General features: G+C 35.3%; 1 protein-coding gene across 5 annotated transcripts in view; it reads right to left on the minus strand.

Annotated features, from left to right (window-relative positions):
• Positions 1–22,974, minus strand: part of CLINT1 (clathrin interactor 1) — a 67,310-nt gene that overhangs the window by 26,123 nt on the left and 18,213 nt on the right. For all 5 annotated transcript variants that reach the window (XM_064278915.1, XM_010592203.3, XM_023551052.2 and 2 more), the window contains exons 2-5: positions 5,339–5,443; positions 4,697–4,793; positions 2,700–2,808; positions 1,571–1,735 (exon numbers count right to left, since the gene is read on the minus strand). In XM_064278915.1, the coding sequence (XP_064134985.1) occupies positions 1,571–1,735; positions 2,700–2,808; positions 4,697–4,793; positions 5,339–5,443 (476 nt within the window). The remainder of the gene's footprint in view (positions 1–1,570; positions 1,736–2,699; positions 2,809–4,696; positions 4,794–5,338; positions 5,444–22,974) is intronic.

Below are 22,974 nucleotides of genomic sequence, written 5' to 3' on the forward strand. Positions count from 1 at the left end.
AACAAAACCATTTTGCTGAATTACCTAACAAACTGCAAGACTAAAATTTTTATGCAAGAGCTTGAGGATTTTAAATTTTGTTTATTAAATCTGAAAGTGACCACCAACTTAGAGAACGTAGCAAAAAGTTTTCTAGACAAAATCTTTAAAAAAAAAAAAAAAAGATGGCATTTAATAGTGTCTATGTTTTTTTTTTTTTATGTACATCTCAACAACAATTTAATGAGCAAATTTATAGGCAAAATGAAAGTAGATGAGAACCAAACTGACGAGCATGGTAGACACCATGCTAAATCAGTGCTAAGGATGTTAGACACTGGTGTTATCTACCTTCAAAGTTAAAAAAAAAAAAAAAAAAAAACACACAAAATAAAGTTGATTAGTTAAGTCTCTGAATACTATGAAACATTAAAAGTAATTTTGCAAAGAATGTGATGCAAACACACAGGATGTTCGACCACACCTTGAATGCAGATGCTGAAATTAGTTCATTGTGACTGAGTCTGAAAACTGAAACTCAATTTTCTAATTTTACCTGATGTAATTTTTTTTAATTACGTATTGTGTTGGTAAAGAGAGAAATACAAACAAGTGGAATGAGGTAGTAAGTTGCAAACAGCAATTTCTACATAAAAAGCACATTAAATTGTTACAGCTACTTTGAAAAAGCTAAAGAATAAAATAAATACTTAATCAAATAATCCAAAGCTTCCTGCTCTCCCGAACAAATAGAAACCTCCAAAACGTATTTATATTCTTTCTTTATAAATACTCTTGTCTGATTTAAGAATTCACTTTAATGTGATGCTCAGACACTGAAAAAAAGATTTTTTCTGCAGTTAGAAATATCCTTAAACAGTTAATTAAGTGCAATGTTTTTTCTTTCGGGGCAGAAAGGCGGAGGAGCAAATGTGCAAAAATACTAAGTTATTGTGTAGGTAATCGTGAAATAACAAATCAAAGATGTTCTACACAGTTCCAATGAAGGAGTGAGAGGATCTCAGGACAATCTGTACTTACACAAAATGACCAAGAGGATTGCTAGAATTCTCCTTATACTGCGTATCTGTTATAAGCACCAAGTGCCTTATTTTAAGGAAGCTATATTATATTAAAAATGAACATGAGAGATAAATGTCCTAGTTGCTCGTAAATGAGTTAGAACGTTAAACAAAGTGACAGGCCTAGAAGAAAAAAATGACAGTATCACCAGTCATCTTCTAGGCCAAATTAACATTTTATACACTACTTAAGAGAAGAGAGGCTGAGGCTGGACGGACTTTTTTTTTAAATAGTAACGCTAAGAGAGAAGGGTTATCTGTTTTACTCTGTATGTCAACTTAAAGTTTAAATTATAGTAGTTTAAATTACATTCTTGAACCCACAAAAGTAGACAGATTCCCAAAATCCACTTGACAGACACCAGGATGAGTACTGTATATATTCTAGGATTCTACGTATTGCTGAATGAAGGGCCTTTTGGTCTTTAGTATTTCAATGACTCCTACGATACATGCCCAGGTAGCTAGCTAACTCGATGCTTAGGTGCCAGTCTGTTTTTGATACTTACTGTATCTGAATCCACCAACACTGTCTGAGGAAACCCCAACATACTTGTCTTTGTTCTTCTTTGCTTTTTTTCGCTCTTCACGAAGCCTGTCATCATCCTGGGCAAATTCAACCAATTCTTTTACCTTCTGTCGAATATTTATACCCTGATCCTTGCCATGCTCATCTGTGAGGATGGTACAGGAGAAACAAAACCTTAAGAATTTAAGACATACCAACCTCTTTCAAAAACAGATGCTAAAATTTCTACATTATAAGGAATTGATGTGTTTTTCAACAGTTTAAAAAATAATAAAGAGGTAAACTGTGCTTTTCAACTCTGCCATTTCCTCCTCAGCAAATTTTAAGTCTTGAAATGCAATTTTGGTTTATAAGACCCTTTATAAAAACCAACCAGACTAGCCAGAAGGGACTACTGGTAATGGTAATATGCAAGGTCAATTACAGATCCACTAAAAAAAATTACTGATGATGATCTTACGAAATGGATTCACAGTCGTGCTGTTTTCTTTTTCTATTGTATTTTAACTTAAAAAACACAACCAAATTTAACATTTTAATGATTGAAAAGCACCCACATGCCCTGATTTCACCAATACAAGTTTGGAAACATTAATTATTAGGACTCAGTATCGCTGAAAAACTGAATTTTTAAAGTGCTTTCAACTGGGATACGCTACAAAATGAAATGTGCTTCATTCTCTAGCCTCTTTCACATTCAAAACACACTCTGGCCTTGCTGCCTTGCACAGTAAATATTATTTGGTGGGAGGGAAAAAACAAACCCAGCTTCAAACAAATGTGTGTGTTTTGGAGCTCTAACCTTTTCTTCCCATATGATTAAAGCTATTCCTTTACGGACACCACAGGGGACCAGTCTCCAGTGCATATTTTAATATAAACCCGAACATTCATGTTGTGTTGGTTCTGTTGTTATTAGCCAGTCTTTTCTGCAAGTTCTTGTCTTCACTAATTAATACTCTAGGGCCCCACGTCTTGGATTCTGCACTCGTCACACAACGAGCAACAGTCACATTCTAATTAGAGCAGAGAATCTTCTAAGCTGGTTCAGGTGACTGACAACTCCAACTACTGTTTTAATTTGCTTATAAGATTTTTCTATTGCTCACCTACAAAGTGGTAATTTTCCAGGGATCGCAAATCATAAATGTGTTCTCTGGCACTTGTAACAACACGCTCTGATCCATTCCTTATGAGGTAAGCTAGGAGCAGCAACGACTGTGAAAACACAAAGCACCAAATGATTTAATGAAAGAAATTCTGGTAGAGCTTTGTTAAGTGGTTAGAAAAAATTCCAACATTAGCAAATAAATAATTTTCGTGTGTGTGGGCGGGGGGGGTTTCTTAACCTTACACTAGGCTTTAAATACAGTCTAGAACTTATATTATCAATTTAAAGTTCTCTTACACCAAGCATAAAAAATAATTATGAACTATTCACCAGATACTTTGTGTCAAAAGATTTTTTAAAAAATCATAATTCTGATGTCCGTAAACATTTGAATGACTGATGTAAATAAGCACTAAGCTTGAAGAAAACTGGCTCGGTTTTCACTTTTATCTGGGCACTATGGAACCATGAATTATTAGAAACACTGGTTTAAACAGAACATCAGCTGGTAGTTAAATGATTCCATAATATTTTCCCCGGTTAAAATTTAACCTTTGAAGTAGATGATGTACAGGCCTTTTGTTTCAAAAAGACACTGCAAACAAATAAGAGACAAAAACTCAACATTCAAGAAAATTTTGTTAAAAAGTGCACTTAGAATGACTGCTAATGAGTACGGGGTTTCTTTTTTTGGGTGATGGAAATGTTCTGGAATTGAGTAGTGGTGACTGTCGCACAACTGCCACTGTATTAACAACCACTAAACAGTACGCTTTAAAATTCTTAATGATAGTGAGACTAAATAAAAATGGAACTGAATTTTGCTGGGAACAAAGCTCACTTCAAGATGATTAAAGCCACTGCCATCGAGTCAATTCCAAATCATAGCGACCCTATAGCACAGAGCAGAACTGCCCCATAGGATTTCCAAGGTTGTAAATCATTACAAAAGCAAAGGGCCACATTCTTTTCCAGTGGAGCAGCTGGTGGGTTCGATCTTTTGGTTCGCAGTCGAGAGCTTAACCACTGCACCACCACCAGGGCTCCTTTAAAGATGACTAAATGTATGAAAATTTGAGTTATGCTGGTGAAATTGAGGGGCACAAAACTTCATCCTACGGGGTTTATTCTTTTAAAAAGAAGTTTACTTAAGGTTTTTTTAAAAACTCATTTTAAAAAGAAAATTCAGTGATTTTAACTATTTGATCACACCTACTGTACAAACTAAGAGAATGACAGTGAGTATTTTTCAGAAATAAAGAAACGAAACAAAAAAAAAATCAAGGAATTACAAATATAGATTTTTTTTAATCCTGACAGTCAGAAACATTACTTTCAAAGTTTCAAATATGAATGCTATATACCATTTTGGAAAGCACAGAAAAACTTAACCTGAATCACAAGAAAATATGGTGGAGGTGGAAGAAGAGATGACTATCTTGCTTTAGAATTGTGCATCATATAATTAAGAGAAGAGAACAAAATAAAAGGAATCTGATAGAGTAAATATTTGAAAATCTTAAATGTCAGAATTTAAATCTAGTATGTTTTAGAATCTCTAATTATTATATTTTAAATTATATGTTAAACATTTTTGGGTTCAGAATAGTGTGATAATACTAAGTTATGAATTAGGCAGGTTTCTAAGTAGAGATGACAAACCACTTTAGACTGTGGTTTTCATAACTGTTCATACACTAAACATCCATACTATTATAGATTTGTTATTTTTGATATGCACAACTACACAGTGTAAAAAATTTTAACAAAATACTCAACATTTAGAAGTATTATGGATATTAATTTAAAAAAATTTCACATTGAGAATAAATAGTTTATAATGACTGTAAAACAGAACACAAATAGCAAATCTACTTCTTTTACCTGTTCTAGGATTTAATATCTTTCAAAATAATTTGCGTATGTACACCTTCAGTTGCAAATATTTGTTTTCAAAGCATCTGTTAAATAATAAAAATAGATTTATGTCCATACCTTATAAACTCTTCTCCAATTCTTTTTGTTGTCTTTTAACATTCGTGACCAAAGCATGTTCATAAGTTCTGGAAATTGTTCATACATAAATGTAGCCCTGAAAAAAAGAGTTAAATTTCCTTAAGAGTTTGCAATATGTTAATTTTAACAGTAGATGGCAGGCTTGTTTTAAGTTACTGTCTTTTCCCAAACAGCTTAAAAAAAAATCAGTAACCTAATTTCAAAAAATTTAGATACACTTCCTTAAAAATGTTCTTCCTATACTTTGTATAATACCTAGCACATTTCTAAGCCCCGATAACTGATAACATGCTTTATAATAAGCCCTACACTCACAGGAACAGTGGTCCAGATGTTCATCAGGAAAAATTTTTTTAATTTTACTTCTTGTTATTTTAAATGCATTTGTCAGAATTTTACATAGTAAGCTATAGTGTCTAGACATCACTGGAAAACAAGTATTTTATTTTTTTTAGCTACTTTTTAAAGAGAACGGACCCTGCATGAAACTTTTCACATTATTATCTGATTATGCAAAATTATATTTGGAAACTAAATAGTTTAAAATCAAAAGCAAATTTCATATTTCTGTGTAAAGATACCTGGATTCTTTCTGCACTGCTGAGTCAAATTATCACTTACTTGGCAATCTCTCCCATGAGCTGCCCAGAAGGTCCCCAAGGATCATCATTCGTTGCTTCTCGAACCTTAGATTCAATCTCTGAATAATTCATAACCACATTGGTGCTGCAGAGAAAAAAGTGCACGCACATACACACAAAGATTAGCATCAAAACTCAGAAACACATGAAAACTTCATAATGAAACTGTGTGTGTCCTAATGAGATACCTTTACAGGGTGGGAATGAAAACATCTTTTGTGCACAAGCTACCCTGAGGATACTATATAACACATTTAACTTACCTTTCAAAAGATTTTACTATTCCATTAGCCTTCAAGAATACAGATGAGAGATTACATTAGAGCTGGCAAAGGTCCAGCAAAAAAAATGGCTTTGGGTCAAATTGAAAAGGAAAGTGAACTTGGTAGAGTCTATTAAAAAGTAAGCTGTCAGTTTCCTAGCCAGACCTGGTTTACATGTAGACTTAGTGAAATTCTGTAAATAAATCAGCAAAATTCTAACAGCCAAACATTATCATCACATTAAAAAACAAAACAGAAGAAAAGCAATAACAAATCAAAGATAATATTCTCTAAAGATGAACATTTAAATGCAATTCCTTAGTCTTTTTTTCCCCCCACCTATATTACACACATTTTCCCAAATCATTAGATAGTCACAGTAACCTTCACTTTATTGGCTATCTAATATTCCACCAAGAGACCATATGATCGTGTATTTAACATTCCCTTAAGACACCAACAGTGGTCAAGAACATGGGCTCTAGGAGTCAGAAAGACCGGACTCCAATCACTTTGTGACCTTTGGCAAAATCATTTTAATTTTTTAATCTCAGTTTCTTCAAACATAAAATGGGAATAAATAAGATTATCTACCTCAAAATGTTTTTACAGCATATCAAATGGTACCTATTAGTACAGTGTCTGACATACAGGAAGTGCTCACTCAGTGTTAGCTATTATTATTATTAAAGATAATAATCCCCTATTAGAATTTTAAAAGATTAAATAATATTTTATAAGAAATAATTAACTTTGAAAAGAATACCTTAAAATTAAAACATGAAATGGCAGTTTGCTTGTTAAAAAAAAAAAAAAGGTAGAGTTTGGTTGTTAAAACAATTCCGCAAGCTTACAAGAATTTAAGAATTCAAAGTCATTCTGAGAAAGAATAACAAAATCCAGGGAAAATGTCACATACTATAGTAGTACTCATTTGATGTCTAAAGTTCTAATTATTATTGAACAATTGTTATATAACAGATGCCTGTGAATATGCTAATTCAAATCTTCCATTTATGCCTTAGAAATGGCAAAAAATTAGAATTTGGTAACTACTACTTACACATACCCTTAACTTCTGTCATAGGGTTTTTTGGTCATCAAAAAGTTTTATTTTATTTTCTTTTTAAGTAATAAGGTTTGGTTGAAACTGGCACTCAAATTTCTTTCTCAAATATAAAGAAATATAAATTCCAAATGTATTACAAATGCTTCAATTTACCTTTAAGGAAGATACTAATAAACAGTTTGGGTTTAAATTTTAAAAGAACCATTGTGTACACAGATGTGACTTGCCAAATTACTGAATAAATCTTGCTTCTACACTTATATTCAGAACACTATTCTAACTAAAGAAAATGAAATCTTTTTATGCTATTTCAAATATTGGAGAAAGTTGCCTCCTAAAATATCAACTTGTTTAATAAATATAAATTATTTCCCTGGAACTAATGTAAACCCAAAGTCTCCAATGCTTCCTTCAAATTATAAGACAACCGAGGAATGAATTTTCACTCAGTAAACAGTCCACTGACAATAATTTTGTGCATAAATATAGAAAAAAAAATTTTTTTCCTAATTTTGTCAACAATGAAACCAAAACAAAATCAACGTGGCCAATGACAGATTTGCCATTTAAGATGCCACAAAATGATGGATTTCAGAATGCTTTTGTTTCTCCTAGTGGCTGAAGAATGTGTGGCTTCCTCAGCTCTGAAGTGTCAAAATGCAGCTGTGGGAATGAACAATAGCAATTACAATTATAATTCACCCAAGCATTGCATTACCGAGAATGCACTTGAAATCGGTTTGCATTGTTTAATTTGTTGGAGAACACGAAGAAAGGAGTTAATCTCTAGTCCATGGATATGAAATATTTTTACTAGAGCCTTCATAAATGCTGTAGCTTTGAAAACACTACTTTCCTTGTTCAAGCTACAAAGGCCCATGAGTCAAATGAGAAAGGTCCTGTTTCTATAACCCTTCAGGAGATTCTTCATTGAAGGCTTGTGTTTGAGTGCTGTACGTTTAGAGAGAAAGATGGCAGAGAGCCAATAATTTAAGAAACTCTTTTTTTGGTTAAAAAACAATGGGAACTAGGTGAAATGATAATTACCATTAGTACATATAATACAGTTATAAAATGTATCCACAGAAGGATACGGCAACTATACTAACAAAAATTAACAGATCACTTCCATGAAGAGAATCAGGCTCTATTTTAAAGCCATTTTCCAGTAAAAGTGTTGCTATCAGAAAATGCAAAGAACTCTCTCAAGATGAGATCTGATGGCATAAAAAAAATTCTCAAAGTATTTTTAAGCTGCACGTAATTCAGAAACAAATGTAAACTAAAACTAAAACAGACCAAAAAAACACTGTACAGTTTTGGCCTTATTCCAGGTCATTTAAAAATAGCTATTTCTAAAAAGGTAAAAATGGCATTTTGATTCTTCCTTTCCCATGTTTCCTATTACCCTCATTCCATGTCCTACCCATAATTCCAGTGACCTTTTTAAAAAAGGAAAACAAACAACAAAAAAAAAAAGGGAAAAATCTATGCCCAAATGTGAGAAGATAAAACATCTAGTTTAATTCCCAAAACATCCTGTGATTGACATAATTGCTTTGAGACAGGATATCTCAGGCACTAGAGGGTGCTCTCTCATCGGTTTTTTTTTAAACAGATACAAAATGTAGACAAAGGTCTAGGATCTGTTCTGCAAAGAAAATTATAGGAAAATAGAAACAGTTTCATGCCATTTGGACTAAGGAGTCCAACAAGGGACTTCTGGATTTCCATCAAACCTAAAATGAAGTTCCTGACTTGAAAAGTTTTAAATTATCTCTTTGCAGTCAGTTTTTAAGGAAAAGGACAGAGCAATCACTATTAGGACATTATATTAAACAATGAAAGTCTCTGCATGATGTATGTTTTTCTATTTACATTTTGTTTCATGTAATTACAGTATTTAAAAAGGCAACCAAGAAAACTCTGATTAACACTGAAAATTCTTTCTGTATACTATTTTAAACCAGCTTGGCAGTGATACCAAAAGAAAACTCTGGATGTGTAAAAATTTCTAAGGACTGTTAACATTTCTGTTATTCACCATCAATAATTACCTTCAATCTCCAAGTTTTTGCCTATATCTAACTTCCTCATACTTATATAGACAGGAAGATGTAATAACGGAGGAAAAAAGTAAAAGAAGAAAACGACATTTAAGAAATGCTGCTAAGTTTTTGGAGGTTTTTGACATTTTATTACTAGCACTGAAAATTATCTATAATTTTGGAAACAACCTAACAGTCACCAGAAAGCTCTTCACATGTGTTCTAGGTTTACTCAGTATGTTTAACTTTCTCTTTGCTTTAAGACAAAGCAGTAGTTCTTGAAATTGGGTGACCAGAAAAATAAGCTTCTCTGCCCTGATAAAAGACTGATAATGATTTAAGACCACACTGCTTAAATATAATGGTAACTACTAAAGTACTGGGGAGTTTAGCAGTACAACTGATAATACCAATAAACTCTAATAATAAAACAAAAAGAAAGGAAGGAAGGAAATGACCAAAGAGTAAAGAAAATGAATTGCTCATGATTTAAAGATTTCACCTTAAAGCAATTCTGAGCCACAGCTTTCTAAAAACATAGAATCTACAAAAGAAATCATTATTATTTGTATTTGAAAACTGTTCTACTGCTTCCACGGTGCTTTTACAGTTTCACATTTGCTCCTCACAACATCCCAGCAATAGATAAGATTAAGAAATTCTCCAGTGAGAGTACAGCCCAACACTCCTCACTCACTGATCTTTACTTTAACGCCAACTGCTGCATGTTACTAACCTTACGGTCTACACACATGCTGTAGCCAGTGTTCAATTAGTCAAGGGTCAATTATTCAATTTGTAATTATTAATGTCCACTGTAGAACTTCTCTTTATTCCTCATTTTTTTGCTGATTTCCTCACTGCTGGTGAAACATCAAGTTATTTGACTTGTTAAGAATTTGGGTTGTTTTAGACAGAACTGGATGAAGGTAAAAGCTAGAACAGTGCTTTTACTTATAGATAGATGGTCAATGCTTCTTCTAATCTGTAATAAGAACTATCAGCACAATGACGGAGGGAAAAAACTTATATAACCCTGAATACTGGCATTTTTTCCTGTCAAAAACTCAAGAATATGCTTTGCTAATAAAAAACTATACAGAGACCAAGAAGAAAGATAAAGTACAATTCAGTCCTAAATGCTAACAAAGAAATAAAGGGACTGAAACAGACTGAAACCGTAAGAAACATTTTGCCTCTTTTCTTTTTTAAAACTGAGTGAAATGTTTCTATGTTTTTATACGGTTTCTTTTCACTTTAAGCTTACTGTGAAGACTTCACTCACAAGATCAGTAAAATATTTAACAGTATTTTCTTTTAGACCTTTTTAATGTAAGTTTTGTCACATGCATGCACACATAACACTCATAAACAGAAAGAGAGGCAGCAAGAGACAAAGTAACGATTTAAGGTAGTGGTTTTAAAATAACGGCATTTCTTCATTAAACTTTTCTGTATTTTCCAATTTTGTCATGAACATTATACTGAAACCAAGGGAAAAACGTTAAATGCCATTAGAAACACAAATCAAGTACTAGGTCATCATTAGCTACATTTTTAACTTTTTATAGGCAAACAAACATCACAGTAGACCCATATGAGTATTATTTGCATTTCCAATGTCTGATCAGGCTAATAAGTACAATAACTAAAAATGTGTGTGTGTATTGTTGCTGTCAGTTGTCACTGAGTTGATACCAACTCACAGTGACCCCGTATGTGCAGAGTAGAACTACTCTGTCCAGTTTTCAAGGCTTTGACTTTTTTGGAAGCAGATTGCCAGACCTGATTTCCGAGGTACACCTGGGTAGGTTTGAATCGTCAACCTTTCTGTTAGTTGGTAGTCCATCGTTCTAACCATTTGCACCACACAGGGACCACACACACATAAATATGTACACCAATTCTTATGTGTGTAACACCACAGGGAATATTTTAACTACTAATATTGGAACTCACATGATTTTTTAAAAACGCCTTAGGGAGAATGATTCCTACCATCAAAATCTATACTTAAAACTCATCTCTTGTCCCAATGCCACAAAGATTTCTGTAAAGATATTTTTATGATGAAGGTGAAACTATTACGCTCAATCTTTAAACAAAAAAATTTTAAAACCATAAAATAAACACTCAAGAAGAAAGTTTCCTCAGGTAATAAGTCACTTTAAGTCACGAAACTTTATTCTTTACATTATGGAAACAGTTTTAGAAATACTTGCTCTAAAAGCTTGATCATGGACCATGTGATATATTCATTTTCCATCAAGGGATGGCCTTTACCACACTACCTGTATTTGCAAGCTGAACATCTTCTAGGTTTGACAGTCATATTTTCAAACCAAGTTACTTCTTATTTCAGTCCTGTGAAATATTAAATTTACGATCAACAAAAAGGTCTAGCACTCCCAAACTAAAAAAAAAGACATAATTTTCATTGTTATCAGAAAATCTGAGGCTCTACAGGCTTGGTGTGGGGAGGTGGAAAAACTGATTAGTCTACTTGGCTGGATATTTACCACCTATCCAAAAAAAAACCCAAAACCTTTCTTGATCTGATAATGAAACACAAACCAATGGGAAAATGTTTAAACACAAGTAACAATGTAGTTTAATGAAAGAGTTAATGTTGCTAGAGCAAGTGCTATTATCATATTGGATTATATAGTGTCTTTTTCTATGAGTAGGAATCAACTCGAAGGCAATGGGTTTAGTTTTGGAATATAAAACGGCTGCGATGCTAAGATAAAGAATAAAACTACAGTATTCCCTCCATACTGTAAAAAGAAAACAAGTATAATAATATTGACCAGCATAGAAAAAACAAATATGATAATCCTAACCCTGGGCACTTTCTCTCTAGTGCTATCACCACCAGCAGCAGAACCCTCTAAAAAACAAACAAAAAGAGTGAGGAGAGAAGGAAAATATTATAGCAGCAACTCCTCAGTGGAGATGTTAAATAAATTCACTCAGGATCACACAACTTAAGTAAGTGGCAACAGACGTTCAAATTATGTTAGGTTTTCCAATTCCCAAGCCTAATTTCTATCATGCCGTGATGCCCTAAAATTAGACTATTAGTAATATTATCTGGCTAAAATGAAAAAGCCAGTAGTACCTACCAGTTAATATATCAGATGACATCATATGCAACATCAAAAATTAAAAAATTAAATCCTGAATTAATGTTAAAGACATCTCAGTTACAGAAACTGCATTTTCTTTGGTTTTAGTAAATATTTGTATTTAATATTTACTAAAACCAAAGAAAATTGAATCGAAAGGGGGAAAGGCAGTGTACTTGTCCCCCCATCCCCCCAAACATACATATTCTTAAAAGCGAGGAAAAGAAAATACGTTTCAACAGGGAAAAACTGAAATTAGAGATAGCTAAAATCTGAGGCTCTCTTAGCCACACTCTGCAGTAACAGATCTCAGAAAGAGCAACCTGGTTACTTAAAAAATGTATACCCTATTTCAAACCAATGGCAGCATATGCATGTGGGTGTGCATATTATTTATGACTTCAACTATAACATAGAGAACAATGCTGGATTATGCGCCTTCTGTTTTCCTCTTTACACGAGAGAAGATTAAAATGTTAAATACTAAAACATGAAACTTCCTGCTTTTTAAAATAACCAGCAAGAATCTGTACATAAATATTATGCCTCATCCTTTAGCTATCTCAGTCAAAAAAAATTAAGATCGAATAAATAAAACAGTAGCTTACTGCCAGGTTTTATAGGGGGAGGGGGGTGAGTACTTTTTAAAAGTTTCTACTTTTAGAATAATTTTGGGTGCCTAAATTTTTTTTTTTTTTTTTTAAATATGGTACCAACAGAAAAACTGCCCCCAAGTGCAGCTCAGGATGCCTATCTGACATTAAAACCACACACAAAAAAATTGTATTAATGTTCGCAAATACCACTTCCAGTTGTTCCCTCCTTACAAGATGCAGGATAATAGAAAAGACCCTCTATGTGATCTAACTATTTTTGCAATTCTAATTGTTTTAAGTGATAAGCAAATTAAGGACTATATTCTTGCCTAAGCCAAAAACTGTTCTCACTCCAATTCTACTACCCAGTTCTTTGTTTCATTCTGAGGCTGGCCTTCAATTTCAGTAATAGTTCATCTACCACTCTTAGTACTGAACTATAGAATTTTCATTGATCTTGATGTTTTACTGAACACTGCTGACTGATACGGCTCAATGTTCTTATAATCCAACTCTGATTTTTATATTGCATTTGTACTATTTACAGATAAACTGGAAAGAGAAATTCTATAAAATTATTAATATATAAAAGTATTTTTCAAGGTTTTTTCTTGGGGTAGGGGACGGGGCCGGGGGAAGGGACCAAATGAAACACTGAATACTACAGCTGGAAAAAATAAAGCTGTAAGAGCAAATTCAAATCCCTAGCATTCCTGGAAGATTAGCTGAAGGCATTTGCGTATCTCCTAAACTATGACACTGAAAATATACAGAACTCCAGACAATCTCCCAGAATAGATGAAGAATTAAAGAAATCCTATGTAGATTTCCATAAGACAGGTTAAACCAATATTAAGATTCATCAAAGTTTTATTTCTCAGGTAAGAAATTTTTGCATGGTAGAATACTTCCCATAATTTTTTTTTTTACTGATTTCATATAGATTTGACTGTGCCATCAATCTGAGCCATCACTAAACTCGATGCCTCCCTCTTTAAGTATATATAAAGTTTCTATTTTTTGTCTGCTCATCATTTTCTCAGACCCTGCCACATTCACCAGCAGCACTAGAGGCTGGCTTTCTTTGAGCTGTTTTTCACAAAGAAATAAGTTGTTACCACAGTCCCAGAGCTGGAGAACAAAGCTCAGCTGCAAGGTGGATGCCAGTCACTGGTTTGGCTAAGTGGCTTGTTCCCATACAAGCAAGTCCAATTTGGATCATAATAAAATTATACATTATTGTCTATTACAAACCTGCTGGATCAGTACTAAAAAGTCAAACCTATAAGCAGAAAAATCAGTCAAGAATCTGCTGCAGTTTAGAAAGGAAATGGTTAGATGGTAGGAACTTTGACCTGTAACTGACATCCGATTTGCACCATATTCTCCTCTTCTAATCTCTAAAAATACCTACCGCGAATTATCACTATTTCAAATAAAATCTTTACCTGAACATTTCAAGCTTAAAAACCAGCATTCTCAATTCCCAAAATTTCACATTGTAAATTTCAAGAAATACCTGGTCCCTGGCTTATAGAATTTTACCTAACATTCCATGAAAAGTTCTGATGTTGATTCATATCAGTTGGGATGGAGCAAACCAAGCCAGGCCACCATCAAAAACTTCTCAGATTCCTAATAACTGATAGGATGTCTGTCATCTAAATATAAAGTTGTCCCAAAATACAATTAGGAGAAGTAATAAAACTTATCATAATTCTTTTTCCACGGAAACCACAGAAAACCATTATTTTAGGATTTATGCAGAATTCAGTGTCAGAAAAAGTTACGTAACTGAATAATCATTAAAGTAAATGCTCCAAATTTAGTTTCAAATGGCAAAATGACAATGTACTAGATTAGGATGTGAACATAAATTGATAACTGAAAAGATAAACATTTATAGAAACAGCAATTAAAATATCTCATTTTATAGAAAAAGTCATTAAATCTTTATAGTCCAACAGTTTTTTGGGAGGCACTGGCAACCGTACGGTCAGCCCTCCGTATTTGTAGTTCTGCGGATAGAAAATATTCGAAAGAAAAAAAGTTCCCAAAAGGAAAACTTGAATTTGCTGCATGCCGAGTACTATGCTGAATCCAAGCAGATGCAATGATGTGTAGGCATACCCTGCTGTAGCCTCCCGCCATCTCACAGGTCCTCAGTCTCTCTCCAGCACTAGCTGTTTGGGCCTTGTTTTCCTCACGTCTCATTTGTTCGCTACTTGTGTTGTGCACCCTTTGTTTCTGTGGAAAAAAAAGTCTCCTAAAAAACAATGAAGTGGTCAAAGCAATCCCTTGCAGGCTGTGTGAGGGGGTTGAGAGCGAGAGGAAGAAGGAGTTTAAGGCTAGTAACCAATAGCTGGCGAGCTGTATAAAGTGCTTTGACCTCAAGAACTTCAAGATCACTGAAGAACTGGCATCAGCTGATGCCCGGCAGCATCGGCGTTAAAGAGCTCAAGAAATTCATAGAACAGAAAAAGTCTTCGATTGTGACGAAACAATTATTTACATAGTATTTATACTGTACTAGGTATTATACATAATCTAGAGACGATTTATACGGGAGTATGTGCATAGGGGAAACCCTGGTGACATAGTGGTTAAGTGCTATGGCTGCTAACCAAAAGGTCAGCAGTTCATATCTGCCAGGCGCTCCTTGGAAACTCTATGGGGCAGTTCTACTCTGTCCTATAGGGTCGCTATGAGTTGGAATTGACTCCACAGCACTGGGTTTGGTTTGGTTTTTTTGGTATGTGCATATGTTACATGCAAATACTACGCTATTTTATGTAAGGGGCTTGTGCATCCCGGATTTTGTCTCTGTGGGGGGTCCTGGGATCAATCCCCCGTGGATACTGAAAGACAACTGTAATTATTTCAATGCTTCAAAAAATATGGGAATTGACCCAAAACAAACAAAAATACTTAAAACCAGGATGGTACTGAGATTTCTGCCCCTCAAGATTTGTTATTTAATCCTGCTTTCCAAAAAGTACTAACTTTTGATTGCCATTAAGTGTGACTTAAACTGGCAACTTTTCAAGAAAATAGTTTAGTAATTTATGTAACAGATGTACTAGGAAAACTACATGAATGAGATAAGCCAAGAAAAACATCCTGATGTCCATAACTAAATTATGACCTGTGGGAGGAAGAAACTATAAAACTACTTCCCTTTCCTTACAACTTCAGTGGTTAGCAATATCAAATAAAATAGCCCATTTGATAGCAGCCCTTTTTCAGACATTACAATAGGCCCTGACTCCAGAACTGTTCCAAAGCACAAGGCTAAACTAAAGGAGAAGGCTCACATTTACGTATTCTCATAGTCTGCTTCATCTTTTATGCCTTTTCTGTGTAAAAGCAATATAATATGTATATTAGTTGATCAATAATTTATTAGAGATTATTAGGGCTTGAATCTTGTTTCTGACATACACTATGATACTTGGAGAAATTAACCACTCTGCCTCAGTTTCCCCACATGAAATATACTTCCTACATATTGGTACTACTGAGAGTAAATGATATATGTGTAAAGCATTTAGCACAAACCATTAGTTTTCAGTTACTATTTTTAGGTTGAAGATATTCTTTATATGGCACTTTCTGAGTAGGCAGGCTTATTATACTTATTTTTACATACTTAATATACTCACAGAAACCCTGGTGGTGTAGTGGTTAAGAGCTACGGCTACTAATCTAAAGATTGGTAGTTCAAATCCACCATGTGCTCCTTGGAAACTCTAAGGGGCAGCTCTATTCTGTCCTATAGGGTCGCTGTGAGTCAGAATTGACTCGACGGCAAAGGGTTTGGTTTTTTAATACACTTACATTTCATTCATTTTTGCAGAACTTTACCATTATGATAACTAGCATCCTACATGACCCACAGTGGAGACATTAAAATTAAGATGTCAGAGAGAGAACTTTATTCTACAGAAAGGTAGAAATGACTCTACTTAATATGCCCAAGAGCAGGAAATGAGCATCACCAGAGACAGGACAAGAAGTATCTATTAACACAGGCCCACCACAGAAGAACTGCTATCATACGCTACAGTTACTTTGAAGTTTACTGTCCTTAATAATCTGGTGCACACAAATTGTCAGGTAGGGTTTTATTTTATACCAAGTAGCAATTTCTCCTTGAGTGGTAATCTGACATCATCTGGTGAAATAAATAAAAAGTCCCTAACTTTTTTGGATTCGTTAAACTAACTCATTCATACCAACTTCTGGAGTCACACTTCCCAAAGCAAATTATAAAAAAAAAAAAAGACTCTTAAAACTACTATAAGGGAAATTATCTAATATGAGGTATGTATTCACAACTTAAAAATATTCAACGTAGCAGAATTCTGAACTTTCAAAATGCCAAAAGGGTCATATAATTCACTTCATGAGGTGTCTGGCTGAACAAAGCATTTTAGAAGACCCATGCTATACCATTTCCTCTGCAGGGACACAAATCATTATACTAAGAAACGTCTGTGGAGGTTCACTGGGTCTTGATGGTTTATACAGAAGCCCTTTACTCCCTCTCTAGCACAGGTGCTGTGACTATGATCTGGGTAGCAGGTGACAGCCCTATGAGAAAGCTGCCCTAACACAGGCAGCCCCATGACACTAAGGAGCACTAATTTCCAGAAAGGCAGTAAAACAGGCAGAAGAAGCCACTACTAGAAAATTCTACATTTAAAGCCAAAGAAAAAGAGCTCTCACAACACAAAATTGTATGAACACTGTGACAACTACATCATCCCCTACTCCCCTGGTTTAGCAGTCTGTGTGTTATATGGGTGCCCTGTCTATACAGACAGAAGGTGAAAAGACAGCTTTGGAAGGAGGGCCAGAAGGTTAAGGGTATCAAGCTGCTCTCTCTCATGGCTATCGGCAGAACGCTGCTGCTTCACCAGGAGACTACTCCCTAGGAATGTCTGCCCCAACTGAAAACTATTTTCTATTTCCAACTGATACTTTTTTCCATGTATCTTTGTAGCTTTCAAGATTTGTATTTTATTTTCTTCTGAAACAGTTAAAAAAAAAAAATACTCTGCTGGGAAATAACAATAGGTGCTGTATGAGAAAAGGGTTCCATGGTGAGGGTTGGGAAATGTTAGGCTGAGCAAAAAGGCAACTTTATAATTGCAACACTTCACAGAGATTTTACTACTTTATGTGCACTGTGAATCTCAAAGAGGGGATTACACTACATATTTTAAAAAATTCTGGGACAACACACTTTTTTTTCTTGGAGCATCTTACCCTGTATGTGTCCCAAGAAACCCACTTTTGTATATGCTGTTCTAAAAAAAAAAATTTTTTTTTAACCTCCAAAAATATCATCAGTTTACCACATTTTACGCAAATAACATGTGAGAGTTTTTTGCAAACTGCGCAGCCCCCAGCACGCTAGTTTTCCTAGGTGCTATGCGTGTTGTATGTGTGGGTGTGTTATTTGTGAAAAACGTGGTATACTTTTAATTTCACCATTCTTGTTTTTAGCACCTGTTATTTCTTATTTTTTACCTCTTGGGTAGGTTTTCCTTTAATCTCTGATTTTTGTTTTTAGCCTTATCTTGCTGGCTGTCTTTCAGCCTTTATCTTGTTTTAAATCTCATCCATTTTTATCATTAAAAAAAAAAAAAAAAAAAACTCTTTGATCGGCCTTTGCTATTGATCTTATTTTTCTACCTTATTTTAAAGCTCATCTGTTCTACTGTTTTTGTACCCTTTTTTACATTGGGTTTTTAACAACTTTTAAGCTTTACTCCAATCTATTCAAATTTGTCTATAATTACTTTCAGCTTTAAGGTCTAATTTCTTAATTATTGTTTAATAGCTTTGTGTTAAACATCTTTCTTTTTTCACCTCGAACGTGCTTTATGATATTTTTATAATGCATAGCTGAACAAACAGAGAAAACAGGGCAAGAGCTCAGGAAACAAACTAAAAAGAGATGGATGGCCTCTCCCCATGGCCCCCTACTCTCAGACTAGCAGCTGCTTTCTGCACCCCCTCCTGCAGAGGTAACATTTTTCACAAGGGCCAATTAAATATGCATATGAGATACTAAAAAAGAAATTAGCTTATCAAGTCCCAAGGGTGAAAAATGATTATCTTTACAAATAATTAGAGCTGCTTTTACAATGAAATGTTAGCTTCTATGTATTATTTGAGAACATGAAGAGCTTCATTATTTTTCATGCTGAAAAATTATCTTAGGGTATGTATCACAAAGCTGGGAAGCCTGCACACAGTCCTTGGATGTTGAGTCATCTTTGGGGGTCTTTTCCCTCAGTGCTTACTTTCCATTAGTTCCCAAAACCTCTTAATTCTCCATTAAAAATGCAGGAACTCACCTTTGTTGTTAAGTGCTGTCGAGTCAGCTCCAACTCAGGGTGACCCCATGTATTAAAAAAACCAAACCCACTGCCGTCGAGTCAACTCCTACTCATAAAAAAACAGAGAATTGCCCCATAGAGTTTCCAAGGAGCGCCTGGTGGATCTGAACTGCCCGCCTCTTGGTTAGCAGTCATAGCACTTAACCACTACACCACCAAGGTTTCCAACGTATAGCAGAATAAAATGTTGCCTGGTCCTGCGCCATCCTCACGATCGCTGGCATGTTTGGGTCTACTAGCTGCTTCCACCACTTTGTCAATCCACCTAACTGAGGGTTCCTCTTCCACCAGCCCTCCATCCTACCAAACATCATGTCCCTTCTTCAGCAACTGGCTCTCCACCCCATGACGTGTCCAAAGTAATTGAGCTGGACAATATTCTATGGTCCATAGAGTTTTCACTGGCTAATTTTCTGAAGTAGCTCACTAGGCTTTTCTTCCTAGCCTGTATTATTAGTCTAAACTAAAAAAAAAACTCACTGCTGTCGAGTTGATTCCCATTCACAGCGACCCTATAAGAAGGAGGAGAACTGCTCCATAGACTTTTCAAGGAGCGCCTGGTAGATATGAACTGCCGACCTTTTGGATAGCAGCTATGGCACTTAACCACTATGCCACCATGGTCTGGACTCCTACAAAAGCCATTTAACAATCTCTCCATTTCTGGTCTACTTTTCATTCATCCAACAAACCACGATCCGTCGCCACCAAGTCAATTCCGGCTCATAGTGACCGTACAGGACAGAGTAGAACTGCCCCATACGGTTTCCAAGGAGCACCTGGTGGATATGAACTGCCGACCTTCTAGTTAGCAGCCAAACTCTTAACCACTATGCCGCCAGGGTTTCCTTTGCCATGTAAGTCTACCACAAATTCATCAAAACCTTCCCCCAGGCATTTACCTCCTCCTGTATCAATGGACAATAACATCCAGGGTTACTTCTCTCTCCTTCGCCCATTCAGCATCCAATCCATTGCCTGACTTTTTCAACTCTATTTCCTAAGTATCTCTCAAATATGCCAGTCTACTTCTCCCTACCCACGATGCCAATATCTTAAGTCCAGGGTCACCACCATTTCTTGCCTGGAATTATTCCCAACAGCCTTATAATGGGTCTATTTCCAATCTATCTCTCACCAAGAAAGATGCAAAGTTAGCTTTTGCTGAAATACAATCTTATTTAACTGAGCCCCTATTTTCCATTCGGTAAAAGCTTCTTTACTGCCTTCAAGATAAAGTCCAAATTTCTTAACATAAAAGGTCATGTGAGATACAAATTTATTTCTTCAGCTCCTTCTCTATGCCATTCTCGCTTCCAGCCTCTGCACAGCTATTCCCTATTTCTAAGTCCTTTGCCCACCCACCCCTGTCCCCCACAAGCTAATTTCACCCTATCAACAGGTTTTAGCTTAGATGCCACTTTCTCTGAGAAATTTTCCTTTAACTCCCCAAAATTGTTTGTGGTCTGCCTATATGCTCTTCATAGCACTGTGTGCTTTCCTCTCTCTTGAGCTAAAACTAAAACCAGTGTACCGTAACAGGCATTTCTGTTTGTCTGTCTCCCCCTCTAGAAGAAAAAACACCTAGAGGAAATGAAATGCCTTACTCACTTAAAAATACCCAGTGTTTCACACATGCATGGTAAAAGCATCTTTCATATTCAGTAATTATTTCTTGAGTAACTGAACAAAGGAACTAAAATTCTTAAATAGTTTCTTTCCCCTGACTGAAAAAGTCCCAACTGAACTGGCAATCAAGGACCTGCATCATCTGGCCAAAACCTACCTGTCCAGCCTTTTCTCCTACTACTTCTGTTTCATTTTCTTTATGGGGCAATTATGCTGCATTACTTGCTGAAATTTAAACACACCTTCTTCTTTCTCACCTCAGTGACTCTGTTCATGCCTGGAATACCCACCTTTCCTTTCAGTTATAATCCTAGTTTTTAACAAAGACGTAAAAATGAAGCTTTCCTGATTCTTTCCAACCCATAATCTTTCATTCCTATGATCAAATCCATTATTAGATTTATAATTCTTATACATTATATTCTCTGCCTTGTACAATGGCTACATGCGAATTTATTTTCTCTTACTTAATACGTTGCAAGTTTTTACAAAGCAAGTATTATCTCATGCATTTCTGTTTCCCTCTCACGCCTAACAATGAATGCCTCACATAAAATGGGCACTTAATAACTGACTAGTGAATACATAAATGAAATCTATGTCTCTTGGGATTAGAGAGGATGGTGGAAGAGAAAAAAGGAAGCTGAGACCAAGGTATGAATAGAGAGGATTAAAATAAACACTCCCATCCAACAGGCACACATAACGAGATAATAAACACTGCCCTCACAAAAACTTAAGGGGGGGAGGGGAAAGCTATCATGGAATGATATTTTAATCCCAGGTCTTGTAGGGGCATGGCCAGAAAGCTACTAATTTGCTGTTTTTTTTTTTTTTTTTTTGCATAACTAGAGAGCCATCTCATGACCAGCTTGTATATCCTCTAAAATTAACTCAGTGATTCTTAGTAAAGACTTAAAAACGACAACAACTTGGAACAAGACCTCGACGTTTCACAGAAACATCTGAAGAACTAAATAGGAAAGTTAGGTTAAAAAAAAAAAAAAAAAACCTTTAAGAACTTTAAACCTCCTCTTGCCTCTACCCCTTGTCACCACGGATTTGGGATCTACTGTGGATTTTACTTACATGTTGTTGATAGGTGCCATCAAGTTGATTTCTGACTCATAGTGACCCCTATGACAGAACAGAACTGCCCTATAAGACAGACCAGACTTGCTGGCCTGACAGAGACTAGAAAAACCTTGAAAGTATTGCTCCCCCGGACATCCTTTCAACTCAGTAACGAAGTCACTCCTGAGGTTCACCCTTCAGCCAAAGATTGGACAGACCCATAAAACAAAACAAGACTAAAGAGCATTACTAGCCCAGGTACAAGGACTAGAAGGCAGGAGGGAACAGGAAAGCTGGTGGTAAGGAATCCAAGGTTGAGAAGGAAGAATGATGACATGTCGTGGGATTTTTAACCACTGTCATAAAACAGTATGTGTACTAACTCTTTAATGAGAAACTAGTTTCTTCTGTAAACCTTCACCTAACGTACAATTAAAAAAAAAAGAGAGATCCCCTGTAGGGTTTTCTTGGCTGTATCTTTATGGAAGCAGATCGCCAGGTCTTTCTTCCCTGGAGCTGCTGCGTGGGTTCAAACCACCAGTCTTGCAGTTGGGCTAGTTTCTCCCAATTTAAGTCAAAAGGATTTCATATTCCAAAGGATTTATGTTTTTGGTTTGGAGGTAAAGTAACTGTAAGTTGACACTTTAAGCTATATACATCCTAAGCTTATCTACAGAGAAATTAATCTCAAAGCTTACTTCTACAAATTTCATGAACATAGGTATTCTACATTCCTGTTGCCTAAACAGACAAGTGCAACCATCCAGCATTCTATTTAAAGCCATCTTACCATAATTAAGAGAGCCTCTTAAATTACGCAGTAATCAACTGCTAGTATAAACACTTCAAAAGCCAAACAGAAGTATGTGGTTTACAGGTAGAAGGCTAGAACAGGAAATACCACTAGAAGGATACACTCCTTGACAGCATTTTATTGATGTAAGAATAATTATCTACTGTATGTACACTTACACAGCATATGCTTTGATTTCTATCTGTTCATACTTAACTGATTTAAGGAAAGCAAATTACGCTGCTGGAAGTGGGAAAAGCAGGTAGAGAACAGGAATGCAGCATTCATCACAAATCTTATTCTCTTCAAATTTAAAAATATAAAAAGAAAATCTTAAACTTTAATTATACAAAAGAAAAATACGACACCACACTCTCCCAAATGAGGTTCAGAGCCCTCTGTTTGATGCTATGACTGTAGGTGATCCTGCATGCTAAGAAGTTCTAGCAACAGCTTAATTATGACAAAAATCCACATTATATTACAATGCACACACAGCTGGATAATTCATGAAGATTATTAAAAAAAAGTTGCTAAAATTTACAGCTGACATAATTTTATCCTTTCATGCAATCTCTTTACTTAATTCTTTCCTAAGAGCAACAT

Source organism: Loxodonta africana, chromosome 2 (assembly GCF_030014295.1).
Source record: "Loxodonta africana isolate mLoxAfr1 chromosome 2, mLoxAfr1.hap2, whole genome shotgun sequence".
NCBI lineage: Eukaryota > Metazoa > Chordata > Mammalia > Proboscidea > Elephantidae > Loxodonta > Loxodonta africana.